This window comes from Phragmites australis, chromosome 20, assembly GCF_958298935.1.
Source record: "Phragmites australis chromosome 20, lpPhrAust1.1, whole genome shotgun sequence".
NCBI lineage: Eukaryota > Viridiplantae > Streptophyta > Magnoliopsida > Poales > Poaceae > Phragmites > Phragmites australis.
Genome location: NC_084940.1, coordinates 3,452,081 through 3,465,784, shown reverse-complemented (window position 1 = coordinate 3,465,784; position 13,704 = coordinate 3,452,081). Strand labels below are relative to the sequence as shown.

Sequence of the window (13,704 nt, the reverse complement as noted above, 5' to 3'; positions counted from 1 at the left end):
TTAATTTCAAAGGAGAATTTGAATTTGACTTTTGATTAGGATCAAACCAAATGGAATTTCCTGAATTATGAGTTAGAGGTAGAATTTCGAGATTTGGGAACATGATTTGAATTTGAATTTGGACTTGGGATGGAAAGAACTTTAAGATGGATTCAAAGTCGAGAGATATCCAATTCAAACCACCACTCAAAATGCCTCAAAACCAAAAACCGAACATGAACGAATCAACTTAAGGTAGGGATTACCTTAGTATAAATTTGGAGCATTTTGGAATACTTAGACAACTAATACCAGTATCTATACTCACACACATACTTTCATGATTTTATGTGGCTTTGATTTAAAAATAAATAAATTTGCACTAGATTTTGCTATTTAATTAATATGTTAAACTTAGTATGTCACAGTTTGTGTGTCGACTGGAGGGGCACCTGTTGGGCCCTCATGCGCTGTCACAATAGGCTTTTCTGTATTAGCATTATACTCGAAAAGTAATGGGGAAGATGTGCTCACCTCATCTTTAGTAGAAGGCACCTCTATCAAGGGCCTAACTTCTGACCTCATCATAGTAGTAGTCGTTGATGATGTTGACGAAGAGGCCTCCAGGTTCCCCACAATCAGAGGCGTCGTGGAGGGAGGTGACGCGTAGTTCCAACTCCAGAACGTGCCTGAACTGTCTTCTTTGATCGCCCCTGGTCCTTGTTGTCGTCGAGACACGTGCGATCGAGGCCTTCCTCGGTCCCTACTGCCATGAACGCGAGGGAATGAGCCTCTTTGCATGGAGCATGGTGTGATTAGAAACTCCATCTCAGAACTGGTGGACATCTGGTCGGGTGTAATCACAACATCCATTGTTGGGGTGGAATGACCCAAACGTTCCTCTCCACCGACACTTGGGAAGAAATACTTGGCATCTGCATTGTGCACCTCTTGCACCGCATACGGGAAGAGGTTAACGATGATTCGGTGTTGCTCTCCCTTGTTATCCATGAACTTGAAGCATTGATGCAATGTAGATGAGACAACCTGGTATTTGTGTATCCAGGGTCTACCCAACAGCGCCGAGTATGACGTCACAAACTCAATGACGAAGAATTTCACCTTAAAGCTGAAGGTGGACATCTGCAATTTCATAGTGAAGGAGCTCAATGCCTTGATCCAGTTACTATCGTAGCCACATATGACCATGCTAGTCGGCTCAAGATCATCCATCGTATACCCGATTCGTGTCAAATTGCAAATAGGAAGAAGGTTGATTGCCGAGCCAGGGTCTATGAGCACACGCGAAGATGTGCACTGCCAATATTGCCTTCGATGTAGAGTGGACGATTATGATTATTGGTCTCGACCATCTTATCTTCCTCGGAGAACAAAATCTCGTTGGCTTCAGCAAGGGTGCAGAGAAAAAAAAGGAGGCGGGGAATCGGGCCATGGGCCGGGCCAGCTGGGAGAAGGAGAGGAGAGAGGGGAGCCAGGCCAGGCTGGCCAAAAGGAAGAGGCCGGCTGAGCCCCTTTTTTTCTTTTCTTTTCTTTTTTTCTCTTTTTTTATGTACATGTGCAAGTGTATGGGTGCAAATATACGACAAAATGGCATCGTATATCATAAAACTACACTTTTGAAAGTGTAGTTTTGCAATATAAAGTGACAATGCAGTGTAGTTTTACAATACAATATATGGGTCAATAGAAGCGTAGTTTTGTGATACCAAATAGTTTTGTGAAATTGACACTTCAAAGTGTAGTTCTATGTAAAAAAGAGAGAGAGAGAGAGAAGAAAATTGTAGTTATGTGCAACAGTTTTATAAAAGTATAGTTTGTGATAGTTTTCATAATTATAGTGTAGTTCATAAGGCGCCACGCATAATGTAATGGCTCGGCTAGACATGATGTGGCTCAGAAACAGGTTCCAGGTCGATCGGGTCCTGAGCCACATAGATTTAACATGTGGCAGCCACATAATTTAACCTGTTTCTGAGTCACATAAATTTACCCTGCACTGGCCGGCGTCAGCAGCTAGGTCAATACCCTGCAAATGCAAGCGTTCCGTTACCTCTAGTCCAGGTCCGCACTGCCGCTACAGTGTGCTAGCTGAGTCTTGGGGTGTGCTGAATCTCTATTCGACCTGCCTGCGAGCCATTCTAGTAGTATTCTTCTTCGAGATGTACGCTACCATGAGAGATCTCTTGGGTTTCCTGATCGGAGCAGCCGCCGCCGCGGCGTGTACTGTGCTGCTACTGCCGCCTTCTCCGTGCCCGTGCGGCGTCGCGCTGCCGGCGAATCAAGAGCTGACAAGCTTGGGTAATGGGACTCAAACTGACCCCGGCAGCATCAAGAAGCTTTACGTGGTACATGCATGCTGCGTAACCGCACAGATTACGACGTCCATCTGTAATCACTTTGATTTGCATGCCTTTAATTTGAACTCTGTGTACGTGTGTTTAATTCGCAGGCCGGTACTTCAGCTGAAGACAACCTCCCGGAGCTGCTGGGGAGAGCAGCCATGGAGAACAAGACCGTCATAATGACCCTCACGAACGAAGCGTGGGCGGCTCCCGGCTCGCTCCTGGACCTCTTCCTGGAGAGCTTCCGTATAGGCATAAGGACGGAGCCCCTGCTGAAGCATCTGGTCATCGTCGCCATCGACGCCAAGGCGTTCGAGCGGTGCCAACTCGTGCACCCGCTCTGCTACTCCCTCGCCGTAGACGGCAGCAACTTCGCGTCGGAGCAGCCGTACATGGCCAAGGACTACCTAGACATGATGTGGCTCAGAAACAGGTTCCAGGTCCGGGTCCTGGAGCTCGGCTACACCTTCGTCTTCACGGTGAGCAGAGCGCGCTTTTCTTTTGATCGTCTGATGAGCCAAATTAACCGAGATGAAAAATACTAAATCTTTTTTTTCTTTTCGAGAGAGAAAAAAGTCACTAAAACTGATGCATGGTGTTGGGAACTTGGGATTGATATACACGTAGGACGTGGACATCGTCTGGTTCCGCAACCCGCTGCTGCGCATCCCGGTGGGCGCGGACTTCGCCATGTCCTGCGACAAGTTCTACGGCAACAACCCGTACGACCTGGACAAGCGGGCCAACGGCGGGTTCGTGTACGCCAAGGCGAGCGCGAGGACGGTCGCGTTCTACGGGGGCTGGTACGAGGCGCGGAAGGCGTACCCGGGCCAGCACGAGCAGTTCGTGTTCGACCAGGTGAAGCGCGCGCTGGCGGCGCGGCACGGCGTGCGGGTGCAGTTCGTGGACACGGCCTACCTCGGCGGGTTCTGCCAGCCCCGGAAGGACTTCCGCAAGCTGTGCACGTTCCACGCCAACTGCCTCGTCGGGCTCAAGACGAAGCTGAAGAAGCTCCGCGGCGTCCTCGACAAGTGGAAGCGGTTCAAGGCCGCGCTTACGGACTGAGCATCGATCAGTGTCGATGTAAGAGCACGGTTATGTCCTTTCCAGAGGACGTGGCGTGTTCATTTTAATGCAAGTCACTACTTTAAGCCCTAACTAGAAATCTCTGGAAAACTGGGTACAAAAGGTAGATTCCGAGTTTACGAACTCGCCATTATATATGATATCTGGTGTCTGATTAGATCACTTGCACCTAGCTGAGTTTGTTTGTTTAGAACAACTTTTGTCACGCAAGTACGTAGCTGCATGGCACCTTACTCACGTTTGGTTGTTCCTTTTCCTACGCGACGAGAGCGCGTTCATCCGGGGCGCAGCAACAGAAATATAGAAACAAATACCTTCATAACAGCACGGTACTGGACAAGCTTCGATCACGTACTGAACAAGCTTCTAATGCCTCGAAAAAGGCTAAATGTGTACACATGTACACCACGCTCTCTGCGTTCACATCGATTTCTCTCGACATTCCCCCTCGGTCCAACTTCCGGCCGAAGGTTGTACGATCCCTCTCCAGGGATTAAGTGAGATAAATGTTACTTCCAATTTATCATCGATCCCTCTCCAGGGATTAAGTGAGATATGGCACAGCCGTCAACAGCGGGAGGTACGCGCGATCAATTGTCTGTGCCGAAGTAGCGATCACCATACTCCCCCAGTCCTGGAATGACCCTGAATTCCTCATTCAACCCAGAATCGATCTCTGACGTTACAATCTTCAACAAAGGAAATCGCTTGCAAACACACTGAATCCCTTCAGGAGCCTGTACACAAAAAGTTGCAAGAATTATGTAACTATAATAAAGAGACAAAGGGAATTTGAACTGTTCAGTACGCAAAGAGATATACCGAGATGAGATTGAGGAAAATGATTCGGTCCTCCGGAACACCTTTTCTTATAAGAAGATCAATAGCTTGATTCGCTGAGTTACCTACAAAACAATAAGGTAAAACACGTCAATTGCGAGCAAAATGAGAAATACTTGTGCGAACAACATTTCTTCTCAGGCCATAAAAAGTTGTAGCGCCAAACTTTAATTATTAATTTGAACGCATAAAGAACGACCAGTTACTTCATAATTGTGTCAGGTGTTACAAAATTCAGAGTATTTCCTATCAGTATCAGACAAGCCAGTGAACAAGTTTCTTGATTCATTTTGATTGTACATCAATAAAGGAGACTAATTATCCTTGAATGATATTTGGTATCAGGATGTCTCATATGATGTCCAAATGATTTGTGGATGCACATGCATAGTTCCAAGGGAATGTTTTTTACCATCACAAACTAACATAAGTTCCAACAAATGAATGAGCAGAAATAGAATAGCAAGCGAAACCGACCTGTACCAAGCACCGGATCCAAAAGTAGAACATGTCGTTCAGCAATATCCATGGGGAGTTTGTGATATATGAGCTAGATGCAGAAAGTGTATCATAGTCAGTCATGGAGTCAAATTCAATCATTATAAAGATAGTTTTCAAGAAATCATTTATCACAAGATCTGGAAGCTTACCTGCTGTCCATTGTCTCCAACACGATGTATTAGAATTTTCCCAATTTTTATTCCTTTACAGCAAGCACGCAACGCGTTCTCCATACTCTCACCACTGCAATCAAATGATATATAAGCGTTGCTGAAAATTTATCCATACAGCTACTAATTATATGAAAACATGTTCACAGGATTGACTGCGAAAAAAAATAATACATCCAATGGGGAAAATAGGGACATAATGCATGGTACCATGAAATTCCTTAAAGGTTGCTTGTCCATGCAAGGCATGACTGTATTGAGTACTACGCAGTCATAATGATTCATGGTAATAAAGTATGAAACCTACATGGAATGAAGTACTAGCAAAGAAGAGTATGTTTGGTCTACAAAACTATGTTGCAAGAGGTTGGGCAAATGCAGAAAGCAAAGGCTCTACATGCCAAGACAAAAACAACAGGAGACATAATGCAAAACTCTACTCATAATAAATACTCTTGTGCATCCTCAGTTGTTATCTATTATGTCCCATAGTTAATTCAGAGTGCGTTCATCCTTAAAATACATTACTTCTGGAAAAATTAGTGCTAGTGCTTTTTGGGCTTGACAGTAACTTTGTTCCAAAGCTACCTCCGCACAATAGACACTCCACAGAGCTTCTTGCAGAAGTCGACTCCCATATAAACCGATCCTGGACCCAAACAAATAAGGCATGAGATGATGTTCAGCACAAAATATTTCCTCAAAGGACGGATAAACCAAATGAATTTTTTAACAGAAAACACAGCGTTATAAGGAATGAAAAGGATCATCCAGCGACACGCTTTTTAGTTTGGGTTGCAATACTAACCAAATCAATTTTTTGTAGCTAAGATGGCATAAAACTATTCTAGACAGTTACAACAGATATTCCGGGGAAGCCTAAACCTGAATGTCTTTAACATGGAAAAGATAAATCAAAAGGTGAACAACTAAGAGGAAACAAGACATACAGTGCCATTTGCAAAATACCTGTTGGAGTAATAACCTGCTTTTCTGTAAATGGCAAATACCCCAGACCATGCTCAACTACCTAACATTGCAGTTTCAGTATAATAGCAAATCAGTTAAACCAATTAATCTGGCCACAATGTTAAAGAAGGGAATAGAGGATATGAAAAATTGTAGTACCAAACGGATCAACCGATCAGAATAAAAGACAAAGTCAGGTGTAGTGATGTCCCTATCACGAATCAGAGTATGCATTCCACGGATCTGTCAAATTCATCATGAAAGACAAAAGGAATCCTGAATCCAGAAAATAACAGTATAAAGCTTAAAGATCAACAAAGATAATTAGCTTTACCTGAAAAGTTGATTGAACTACATGAACATTTGGATAGATTTTGCACAAGTCATGCTGGCCAAGCTTTGTACGGATATGTTGAACAATCAGATCAACTGCAACATGGTTATCACCACCTCGTGGTATGATCACATCAGCATACTTCTTTGAAGGCAGAACAAAATCATCAAATGCTGGCTTCACAAACCTCCCATACTACATATGACAACAGAATTTCATATTACATACGGGCAGAACTATATGAAAAAGGAAACGTGAAGAGGGCATAACGACAGAATCTTTTTGTAAAGCACACAGATAAGAGCATAAGGTAAAACAAAAGGAACAAGGAAAAAACGGAATAGTAGAACTACCTGGTCAAGCACTGAGCTAATATCTCTACCTCTTTCAACTGTATCACGCCTTATTCGTCGAGCAAGCCTAATATCAGCATCTTATTGGTGCATCATGAGCCCCAAAAGAAGTGAACAAAATTTCAGCTAATAGCTTGAAAAAGTAATTCATAACTGTTATAACCAACCCTATTGTAACAGTAAAATGAGAAACCTGTGTCCACAAAAATTTTCATATCCATCATATTGCGAACTCTCTGATCATGGAAGACTAAAATGCCCTCCAAAATGATGACATCTGATGCATTGACCTAGCAAAATGAAGTTAGACAAGACAATTAGTTAGGAAAATAGGTTGCAAAGTTTATCAGCTTACACGGGTTTTCTACTTTCCAGCACTCCAGATAACAATCAAGTCTTTGTTGAGGCATACTGGTACTCATATAAACCAAAACTAGTACACAGAACACTGGCATATAACAATTATAAATAAGATAAATCTAGCGAAACATATAGCGCGATCGTCCAAGAGTTTAATTATATATGCCAGCTAACTTAAAGCTATTTAGTTCATAATTCAGAATATTATTAATTTATACTTTCAGAAGCAATTGTGTCCATTCATATCAATGTCTGTGATAGGAAATTACAAACCACAAAATGTCAACAACAAAAATCAGACCACCAGACACCAGTCCATGGCCTTCCTGCAGAGTGCAGATTGTCCCTCTGAAGCATATAATAAGGGATCTAGCTAAAAACACACAAAGGAACATGGTTGGCGAGTGGATTATAATATGCCAAATGGTCATCTAATCACACAGAGATAACACGAGAGAGAGAGAGAGAGAGGTCCTTCAGAGTTATTCAAAAGGACCGATCATTTGAGCTCTAAATCACAAAAGAGAAGGAAATATTTTCATGCTTGACAAGTGATTACTACCTTCCTAAAAGTTTCAGAACACCGTCGGTGCTTCTTGAAATCATATATAGGTACATTCACTGGTTGCGCACGTTTCATCTGTTCCATGCATTCGAGAAGTTGTTCGGTGTCAAATGCATCTGCAAGCAAAGAAAGCATTTCATCTCACATTTCAGCAGAAGAAACGAAGAAACGCTAATTCAAGTTCTGATCACTAACAGATGTAGCGTACTTCCATTTTCATCAAAATGGCAAATCATGTACCAGGGTGATCAAAATTGTAGTCTTGGGCACGTGCAGATTCTTCAGCAGTTAGGCCACGGTAGAATGAATCCTGCAAAATCGCAAGTGCAAAATGAATTCGACTGGTTCTTCAAAAGTCCACATTAGGTGCTTGCACAAATGATTTGCCCCCAAAAAACGGGTTAGGAAACTGATGTTTTAAGGACTCTTCAAAGCTACCGAAATTCACTAATTCAGACCATGATGACTACATAAGCTAGTTAACATGCAAGACTGTGCACCAAAATCAACTTGCTAGCATTCCTATAGAGATTCACAGCAAACTGTAGCTGTCCCTAGCCAAGTAATGACTAGGCTGGTATCACAGACCTTCAACTTCGACGATCTGCAAAAATTGGACACACTATACAAAAGTAGTAAATTACAAAACAAAATTTAACAACAGAAGATAGTAGCAGGTGAAGCTCTCAACCCAAAACACTCCAACCGCGGAAGCCGCAACAGTGACCACACACACCTGATTGACGAGCACGACGCGGTGGTCGTGCAGCTGCTGGATGATCATGTCGCAAACCGTCGTCTTACCGGACGCCGTCCCTCCCGAAACCCCTTGAGAAAAACAAACCAGAATCCTCAAATCAGGTGAAGGTGCCGAGCCGGACACTCGAGCCGTGCGCGCGCGAGCGGGGAGGGGGGTTGGGCTGGAATGACCTACCGATGACGAAGGGCTGCCGGGCGGCGGAGGGAGAGGCGAGCTCGGCCGCGGCGGCGGCGACAGTCCCGTTGGCGTAGACGGCGCCGTTGGAGTGTGCGGCGGTGGCGGCCTTGGCGGAGGAAGGGGAGGAGGGGGCGGAGGGGGAGGAGAGGCGGAGCGCCTCGAGGCGGAGGCCGCTGAAGTGGGCCCCCACCGCCGCCTCCATGACGTCGTCCACCGCCTTCTCCGGCATCCCGCGCCGCCGGCCGATCGATCGGGATTCGGGATTCGCGGGTTGGGGTCGGTCGGTCGGGCTGCTTCCTTCGATCAACCCACACCCGAACGCGCTCTCGCCAGCGTTTTCCTTTTGGCGGAGGCGGGGCTTGGGTGGATGCGGCCTGTGACAGTGACAGGTGGGCCCGCGGTCCGATGGGAGCAACGGTGCAGGAAGCCTGGGCGTACGGAGGGGCTGGGGCGGGTGACTGGGGAAGTGCACGTTTTTTCGGTGTGGACGGGGAACGTGAGGCGCACGGCCACATGCAGATGCTTGGTTCGCCACGTCTGTCTGCAAGTGCTCCGTTTCGCTTGGTCCCTTGCAGACTGGATCAGGACGAGCATTGTCACCATCTATGTTCTGTGTCCTGCATGCCTGTATCTGTCAGCATTCACAAGGCATCAGATGGTCGGTACTTTAGTCTATGAGACATCGGACGTACGAGTCTAAGACCATCTTCAGATATTTTTATTTTATTTTATTTTCTGATTTTCGTCCTGTTTTTTTTCTTTTATTTTCACCTTATCTTCAACGATTTCTCTTCAAAAGATTAATGAAAAAAAAATCCTTGGATAAGATCATCTCCAGCTATATTCTCTTCATTTCATTCCCTTACCGATTCTTTTTTCCGTTCTCATTTCTTTTATTTCCTCTCATCTCCAACAACTTTACTTCGAAGAAAATCACGAAAGGGAAAGGAGAAAGAATACCGTCCTGGAAGGAATGACCTTGGGAATCTCTTCGTGACGGGAACTGTGAATGGAAACCGTTGGAGCGCTGAAGGGAACGAAAATCTTATTGTGAAGGGATTCTGGAATCTGAAGGGAAACCGTTAGAGAGGGTCTAAAGATAATAGAGTTGAAAATCCTTTCATGACGGGAACCGCAAAGTGAAACCGTTAGAATGATGAAGAGAATGAAAATCCCTTCGTAAAGGGAACGAGAATCACAAAAGGAATAGATTAGAGATGACCAAACATGATAAGTCAAGCTATATTTTTTTATAATTGTTTAATGGATAATCATAACTGCTATAATCATACTTTATTAACTTAGCTCACATGTCATACATTCAGTTTTTTTTATTAATTTTGCCACTCATGTAGCTAAAAATTTAACTAAGCTTAAACGTGACAAATATAATTACAATCAAACATACATATAGTATCAAGGTTCTAAACTGACATTGATTTGACTAAGCTTATTCGTGGTAAGTATAGTTGACACTCATGGTGCCCTCGTGTTTGCTATCGAGGAAGAAAAGATGGCCCAAACTCCATAGTGGAACATACAATAGCCAGAAGGAATTGTAAACAGTCATACCGCTTGCCCAAGCACCAGCAAGATCTTTCGTCGTTTCTTGACGGCACAGCAAAGCATGTTAAGAAAAACATGACTGTTTACAAAAGGGAAACTTCAGCTTTACGTCTTCTTTCAAAAGGGAATGCAGTTACATGACAGTAGCAACAGTGCCAAGAGCAAATTTTATTCTCGCTCAACAGTTTTTGGTGCAATCCGGGGATTCGTATGAATGACGTGCAGTGTTTACAGCAGAAACAGCTGAGAGCATACAATTCAGCTTTTGTTCTGAGATCCTTCAACGCTCTTCCTTAGCACCGATATGACATCTCCTGGGTCAGCGGCGCCAAATATGGAGCTTCCAGCGACGATGCAGTTGGCCCCGGCAGATGCGGCGACATCGATGGTTGAAGGACCTAGACCACCATCGACCTGAAAGCACAAAATCGTAAACTGTTTTCATGGAACAGAAAATGATGAAAAGAAGTGCCCAAGGGCGCCAGCGGATACAAAGCAGAATACGTGAGCATGGATGGTACTGTACCTCGATGTCAAGGGAAGGGTACTTCTTTCTCAGTGTACGGACCTAGTATATCCAGGTTTCAGAAAGTGAGTAGAACTGTCCTCTAGCGGAAATTTGAATAAACAACCAGGAGAACTAAATGGCACTGTGACAAAAGTACCTTATCCATCATTTCTGGCATGAACTTCTGGCCACCAAAGCCAGGCTCAACTGTCATCACAAGAACCAATTCTACCGGATTTTCCGCTTCCACCTGTAAAATTTCTTATTAAAAAAACTGCTGATGGCTTCACAAAACCCCATGGCAACAAATGTCTATAAGTTTTACACATTCAGAGAAACAGGAGAAGATAAGTGAAGAAGGATCAGCAATTAAAAGTCAGCACGAACAAGGGTAGAGGAAGATCAATTAAAACATGTTTGAGCAGCACATCACTTATCACGGGAAAGATCGTTGGTGTGGACTGAAGATGCACCGCACAGTACAATTACTTTCAATGCTGAATTGCTGATCATAACAAATGATGAATGAACATCCGAACAAGGGAAAAAGGATGTACTTGTCAAGCGGTCATTTGATCAACAGAGTTTAGATGTTGGCAAAGGGCATAATCGCTTGAATGGTACAGGCGTACAGCACATACATCAACAAACACCATTGCACAAAACAACTTTCAAGGGTTCATAAGTTTAGAACTACACCCTAAATATTATGAAACCCAGATGACGACCAGAAACTCAAGAATTGTACAAGCTGAGAGTAGATGAATATAAGCCTACTTCAACTGTGAGCAGTTATCAATAATGGTATGTGGAAAATAAAACCATATAGTTCATACTCCAGACCTAGTATGAAAGGTTTATTTTTCTACGTGTAACATGATAACTTCAAAAGTTGTATCGAGTGCATGAAGTTACCAGGGGAAAAACTTCCTCCACCGCAGTACCTGGTCTCAATGATACACCAGGCCGCATACCCTTTGATTTAATGCTTTGGATGAGCTCTTGCCAGTTGTCTGCGTCAAGCTTTTCCATGAGCAAAACTGAAAATAATAAACCATTTGCCAACAGATGTGTGTTTACCTCTGGCTACTTCTATATGGAATGTGAACCCTGAGGCGCCAGCCTTTCCTAGTTGTTCTACATAATCTGAAGGGTTTGTGACCATAAGATGGCAGTCCAAATATGCTCTAGAAACCAACAAGAGTTAGCATCATTGGGTGCATATAAAAACAGAAGTCGTCCATATAAAATAGAGGCAAGAAAAGCCACCATACTTGGTGTGTTTCCTCAAGCTCTGGATCACTGGAGCCCCAATAGTCAGATTAGGAACGAAGTGCCTGCATTTGCAAACAGCCAGCGAAGTTAAAATAAAATCCTTATAAGATAGCTATTTTTATAAATGTCAAAACTGATCTATCATCATTTTTTTTTTAAAAAAAAGAGGTTTGTCCTTCAAACAAATTTATAAAGAGAATTAATCCTTTTTGACAGACATCGACATAGCTTAATTTTGACATGATATTTGAGAACTTTTAAAAAAACGTTCCCTAGTGAAGAAAGAAAGATTCTAGAGGCATGGCGAAGAAGTGACACTTGTTTGTAATAAATTGCTCTAGTGTAGTCCCATCCATAGAACAAACTATGTTAAGAAATAACTTTTCACCATCTTCTAAAAGGTGCCTGTTTTCTCTATTTTACGCTCAGGGAATGTTGGTTGTTGATCTCAATCCAACAATTGAGCTAACATCATAGTGCTTGGCAATTGTCCACTATTGATGCTTACTGAAACTCTCATTTTCATTATTCGCAACTTGCAAATCTCCTTATGCTTTTATCAGTGACAGGACTACGTTCCAAAAAGTATGCTGAAAGAAAAAGTAAATGTCTGGTGTTTCCTTTTTCAGTTTGGTCCATATAACATTCAGGGTTCTTGTCCATGTCCTTTTGGACGTGCAGGTCTCCATTTAATTCTAGGGAAAATCCACAGTAAGATCTCGCAAAATTCTGCACATATAAAATGTTCTGATACGAAAGGTATCTAGAGTAATCAAGAAGAAGGCAAAAATTGAACAAGAAGGATCTGCGTGGGTGTAAGAACAGTTACAATCTGGCAGGAGATGTAGCTCTCAGGCATGTAAACTGGGGTAAGCGACCTTACTATCATGCTAACAGATTAAAAGGGGGAAAGAGATTCGAGAACAACTAGGACTTTATCACCATCAGACACTTCAGTAGCAAACCACAACAGATGTATCCTATACACATTGGAAAGTAGAGACCAACTCACCCATCCTGCATGAAAATATGAAAAAGAAAAGGAGAGGTCAGCATAAGATAACCTTTAAATTATGAATACATGTTATCATGAATTCCTACAAACCGTGTACAAAAGAAAAGGGAAATAACGCCCGTCAGCAGAGGCAGCAGGATTCAGCTAAAGTGAAGACACAAGCACACAACTGCTAGGTTGCTAGGTTACCATGAACAAAAGGATGGCTTGCAGTCTTGCAGTAAGCACACTAGTACACTTGAGGACAGCATGAGGAGGAAAGTGAAATTAAGGCAAGCATGATTTTCTGCTCTGAACGTCTATATTCAGCTAACTTTTCATGCAAACATATACTAGTAAACTTGAGGATAGGATCAACGCAACAAAAGACCAATTCTGAACAAATCCTACAAAATCGGTGACATTATACATGCCATAGTAGTGCATAGAACCGAATTCGCATAGTAATTAACCCAACAGCAAGTCACTCAACGATAGCTCAATTCTGCCCTCACATAGCGTACAGATACAGTGCAACCCTAGGCACCAAGCAAACTATTGTTCAGATCAGAGGCCAGTGTCGTATTCGAAACAGCGCTGGTGCGCCCGCGAGGGACAAGGGCGGGATGGGATTGGCTGGAGGGGGGAAGGGGATCGTACCATGATGTCCATGTGGAGCCAATCGGCGCCGAGGCGGAGCATGCGCTCGGCCTCCGAGGCGAGGTTGGCGAAGTCCGACGACAGCATCGACGGCGCTATCTTCGCAGCCGCAGCCGCCATGGCCGGTCCCCGCTGGTTGCTTCCTCCGATGGTGGTGAAGGTTCGGTGGCAGTAGTTGAGGTGGGAACTGGGAACACGATGTTTTGTTCGGGTCGGCGGCTTGGTTCACGCCTGTGTGCGGGAG

The 13,704-nt window shown here is 43.7% G+C and overlaps 3 protein-coding genes across 3 annotated transcripts; 1 reads left to right on the top strand and 2 right to left on the bottom strand.

Moving 5' to 3' along the window:
* The first annotated feature begins 1,880 nt into the window (after positions 1–1,880).
* On the top strand, positions 1,881–3,507 carry LOC133902360 (uncharacterized protein At4g15970-like). Its single transcript, XM_062343949.1, has 3 exons — positions 1,881–2,345; positions 2,450–2,821; positions 2,970–3,507. The coding sequence occupies exons 1-3, from the start codon at positions 2,160–2,162 to the stop codon at positions 3,405–3,407; spliced, it is 996 nt and encodes a 331-aa protein (XP_062199933.1). The 5' UTR covers positions 1,881–2,159; the 3' UTR covers positions 3,408–3,507.
* Positions 3,508–3,727: 220 nt separating this feature from the next.
* Positions 3,728–8,844, bottom strand: LOC133902359 (uridine/cytidine kinase UKL1, chloroplastic-like). The gene is made up of 14 exons (XM_062343948.1): positions 8,455–8,844; positions 8,257–8,348; positions 7,761–7,830; positions 7,518–7,636; positions 6,789–6,885; positions 6,596–6,675; positions 6,243–6,437; positions 6,068–6,151; positions 5,909–5,969; positions 5,528–5,588; positions 4,919–5,012; positions 4,746–4,818; positions 4,251–4,333; positions 3,728–4,165 (listed from the first exon to the last, which is right to left on the bottom strand). Exons 1-14 carry the CDS (start codon positions 8,684–8,686, stop codon positions 4,019–4,021), a joined length of 1,488 nt encoding a protein of 495 aa, XP_062199932.1. The 5' UTR covers positions 8,687–8,844; the 3' UTR covers positions 3,728–4,018.
* Positions 8,845–10,105: 1,261 nt separating this feature from the next.
* LOC133902361 (ribulose-phosphate 3-epimerase, cytoplasmic isoform) lies at positions 10,106–13,703 on the bottom strand. Its single transcript, XM_062343950.1, has 8 exons — positions 13,461–13,703; positions 12,819–12,823; positions 11,806–11,868; positions 11,612–11,718; positions 11,447–11,544; positions 10,689–10,781; positions 10,550–10,591; positions 10,106–10,437 (listed from the first exon to the last, which is right to left on the bottom strand). The coding sequence occupies exons 1-8, from the start codon at positions 13,578–13,580 to the stop codon at positions 10,282–10,284; spliced, it is 684 nt and encodes a 227-aa protein (XP_062199934.1). The 5' UTR covers positions 13,581–13,703; the 3' UTR covers positions 10,106–10,281.
* Between the last annotated feature and the right edge of the window lies 1 nt (position 13,704).

Excerpts from the sequence above, each read along its gene's own strand:
- LOC133902360 (XM_062343949.1), top strand. The coding sequence starts at position 2,160 with ATGTACGCTACCATGAGAGATCTCTTGGGTTTCCTGATCGGAGCAGCC. Across the intron at positions 2,346-2,449 it reads GCATCAAGAAGCTTTACGTG|GCCGGTACTTCAGCTGAAGA; the intron begins GTACATGCATGC and ends TTTAATTCGCAG. Across the intron at positions 2,822-2,969 it reads GCTACACCTTCGTCTTCACG|GACGTGGACATCGTCTGGTT; the intron begins GTGAGCAGAGCG and ends ATATACACGTAG.
- LOC133902359 (XM_062343948.1), bottom strand. The coding sequence starts at position 8,686 with ATGCCGGAGAAGGCGGTGGACGACGTCATGGAGGCGGCGGTGGGGGCC. Across the intron at positions 6,438-6,595 it reads TTAGCTCAGTGCTTGACCAG|TATGGGAGGTTTGTGAAGCC; the intron begins GTAGTTCTACTA and ends TGTCATATGTAG. Across the intron at positions 4,166-4,250 it reads TTTTCCTCAATCTCATCTCG|GCTCCTGAAGGGATTCAGTG; the intron begins GTATATCTCTTT and ends TTTTGTGTACAG.
- LOC133902361 (XM_062343950.1), bottom strand. The coding sequence starts at position 13,580 with ATGGCGGCTGCGGCTGCGAAGATAGCGCCGTCGATGCTGTCGTCGGAC. Across the intron at positions 11,719-11,805 it reads AGCTTGAGGAAACACACCAA|AGCATATTTGGACTGCCATC; the intron begins GTATGGTGGCTT and ends GTTGGTTTCTAG. Across the intron at positions 10,592-10,688 it reads TGCCAGAAATGATGGATAAG|GTCCGTACACTGAGAAAGAA; the intron begins GTACTTTTGTCA and ends TGGATATACTAG.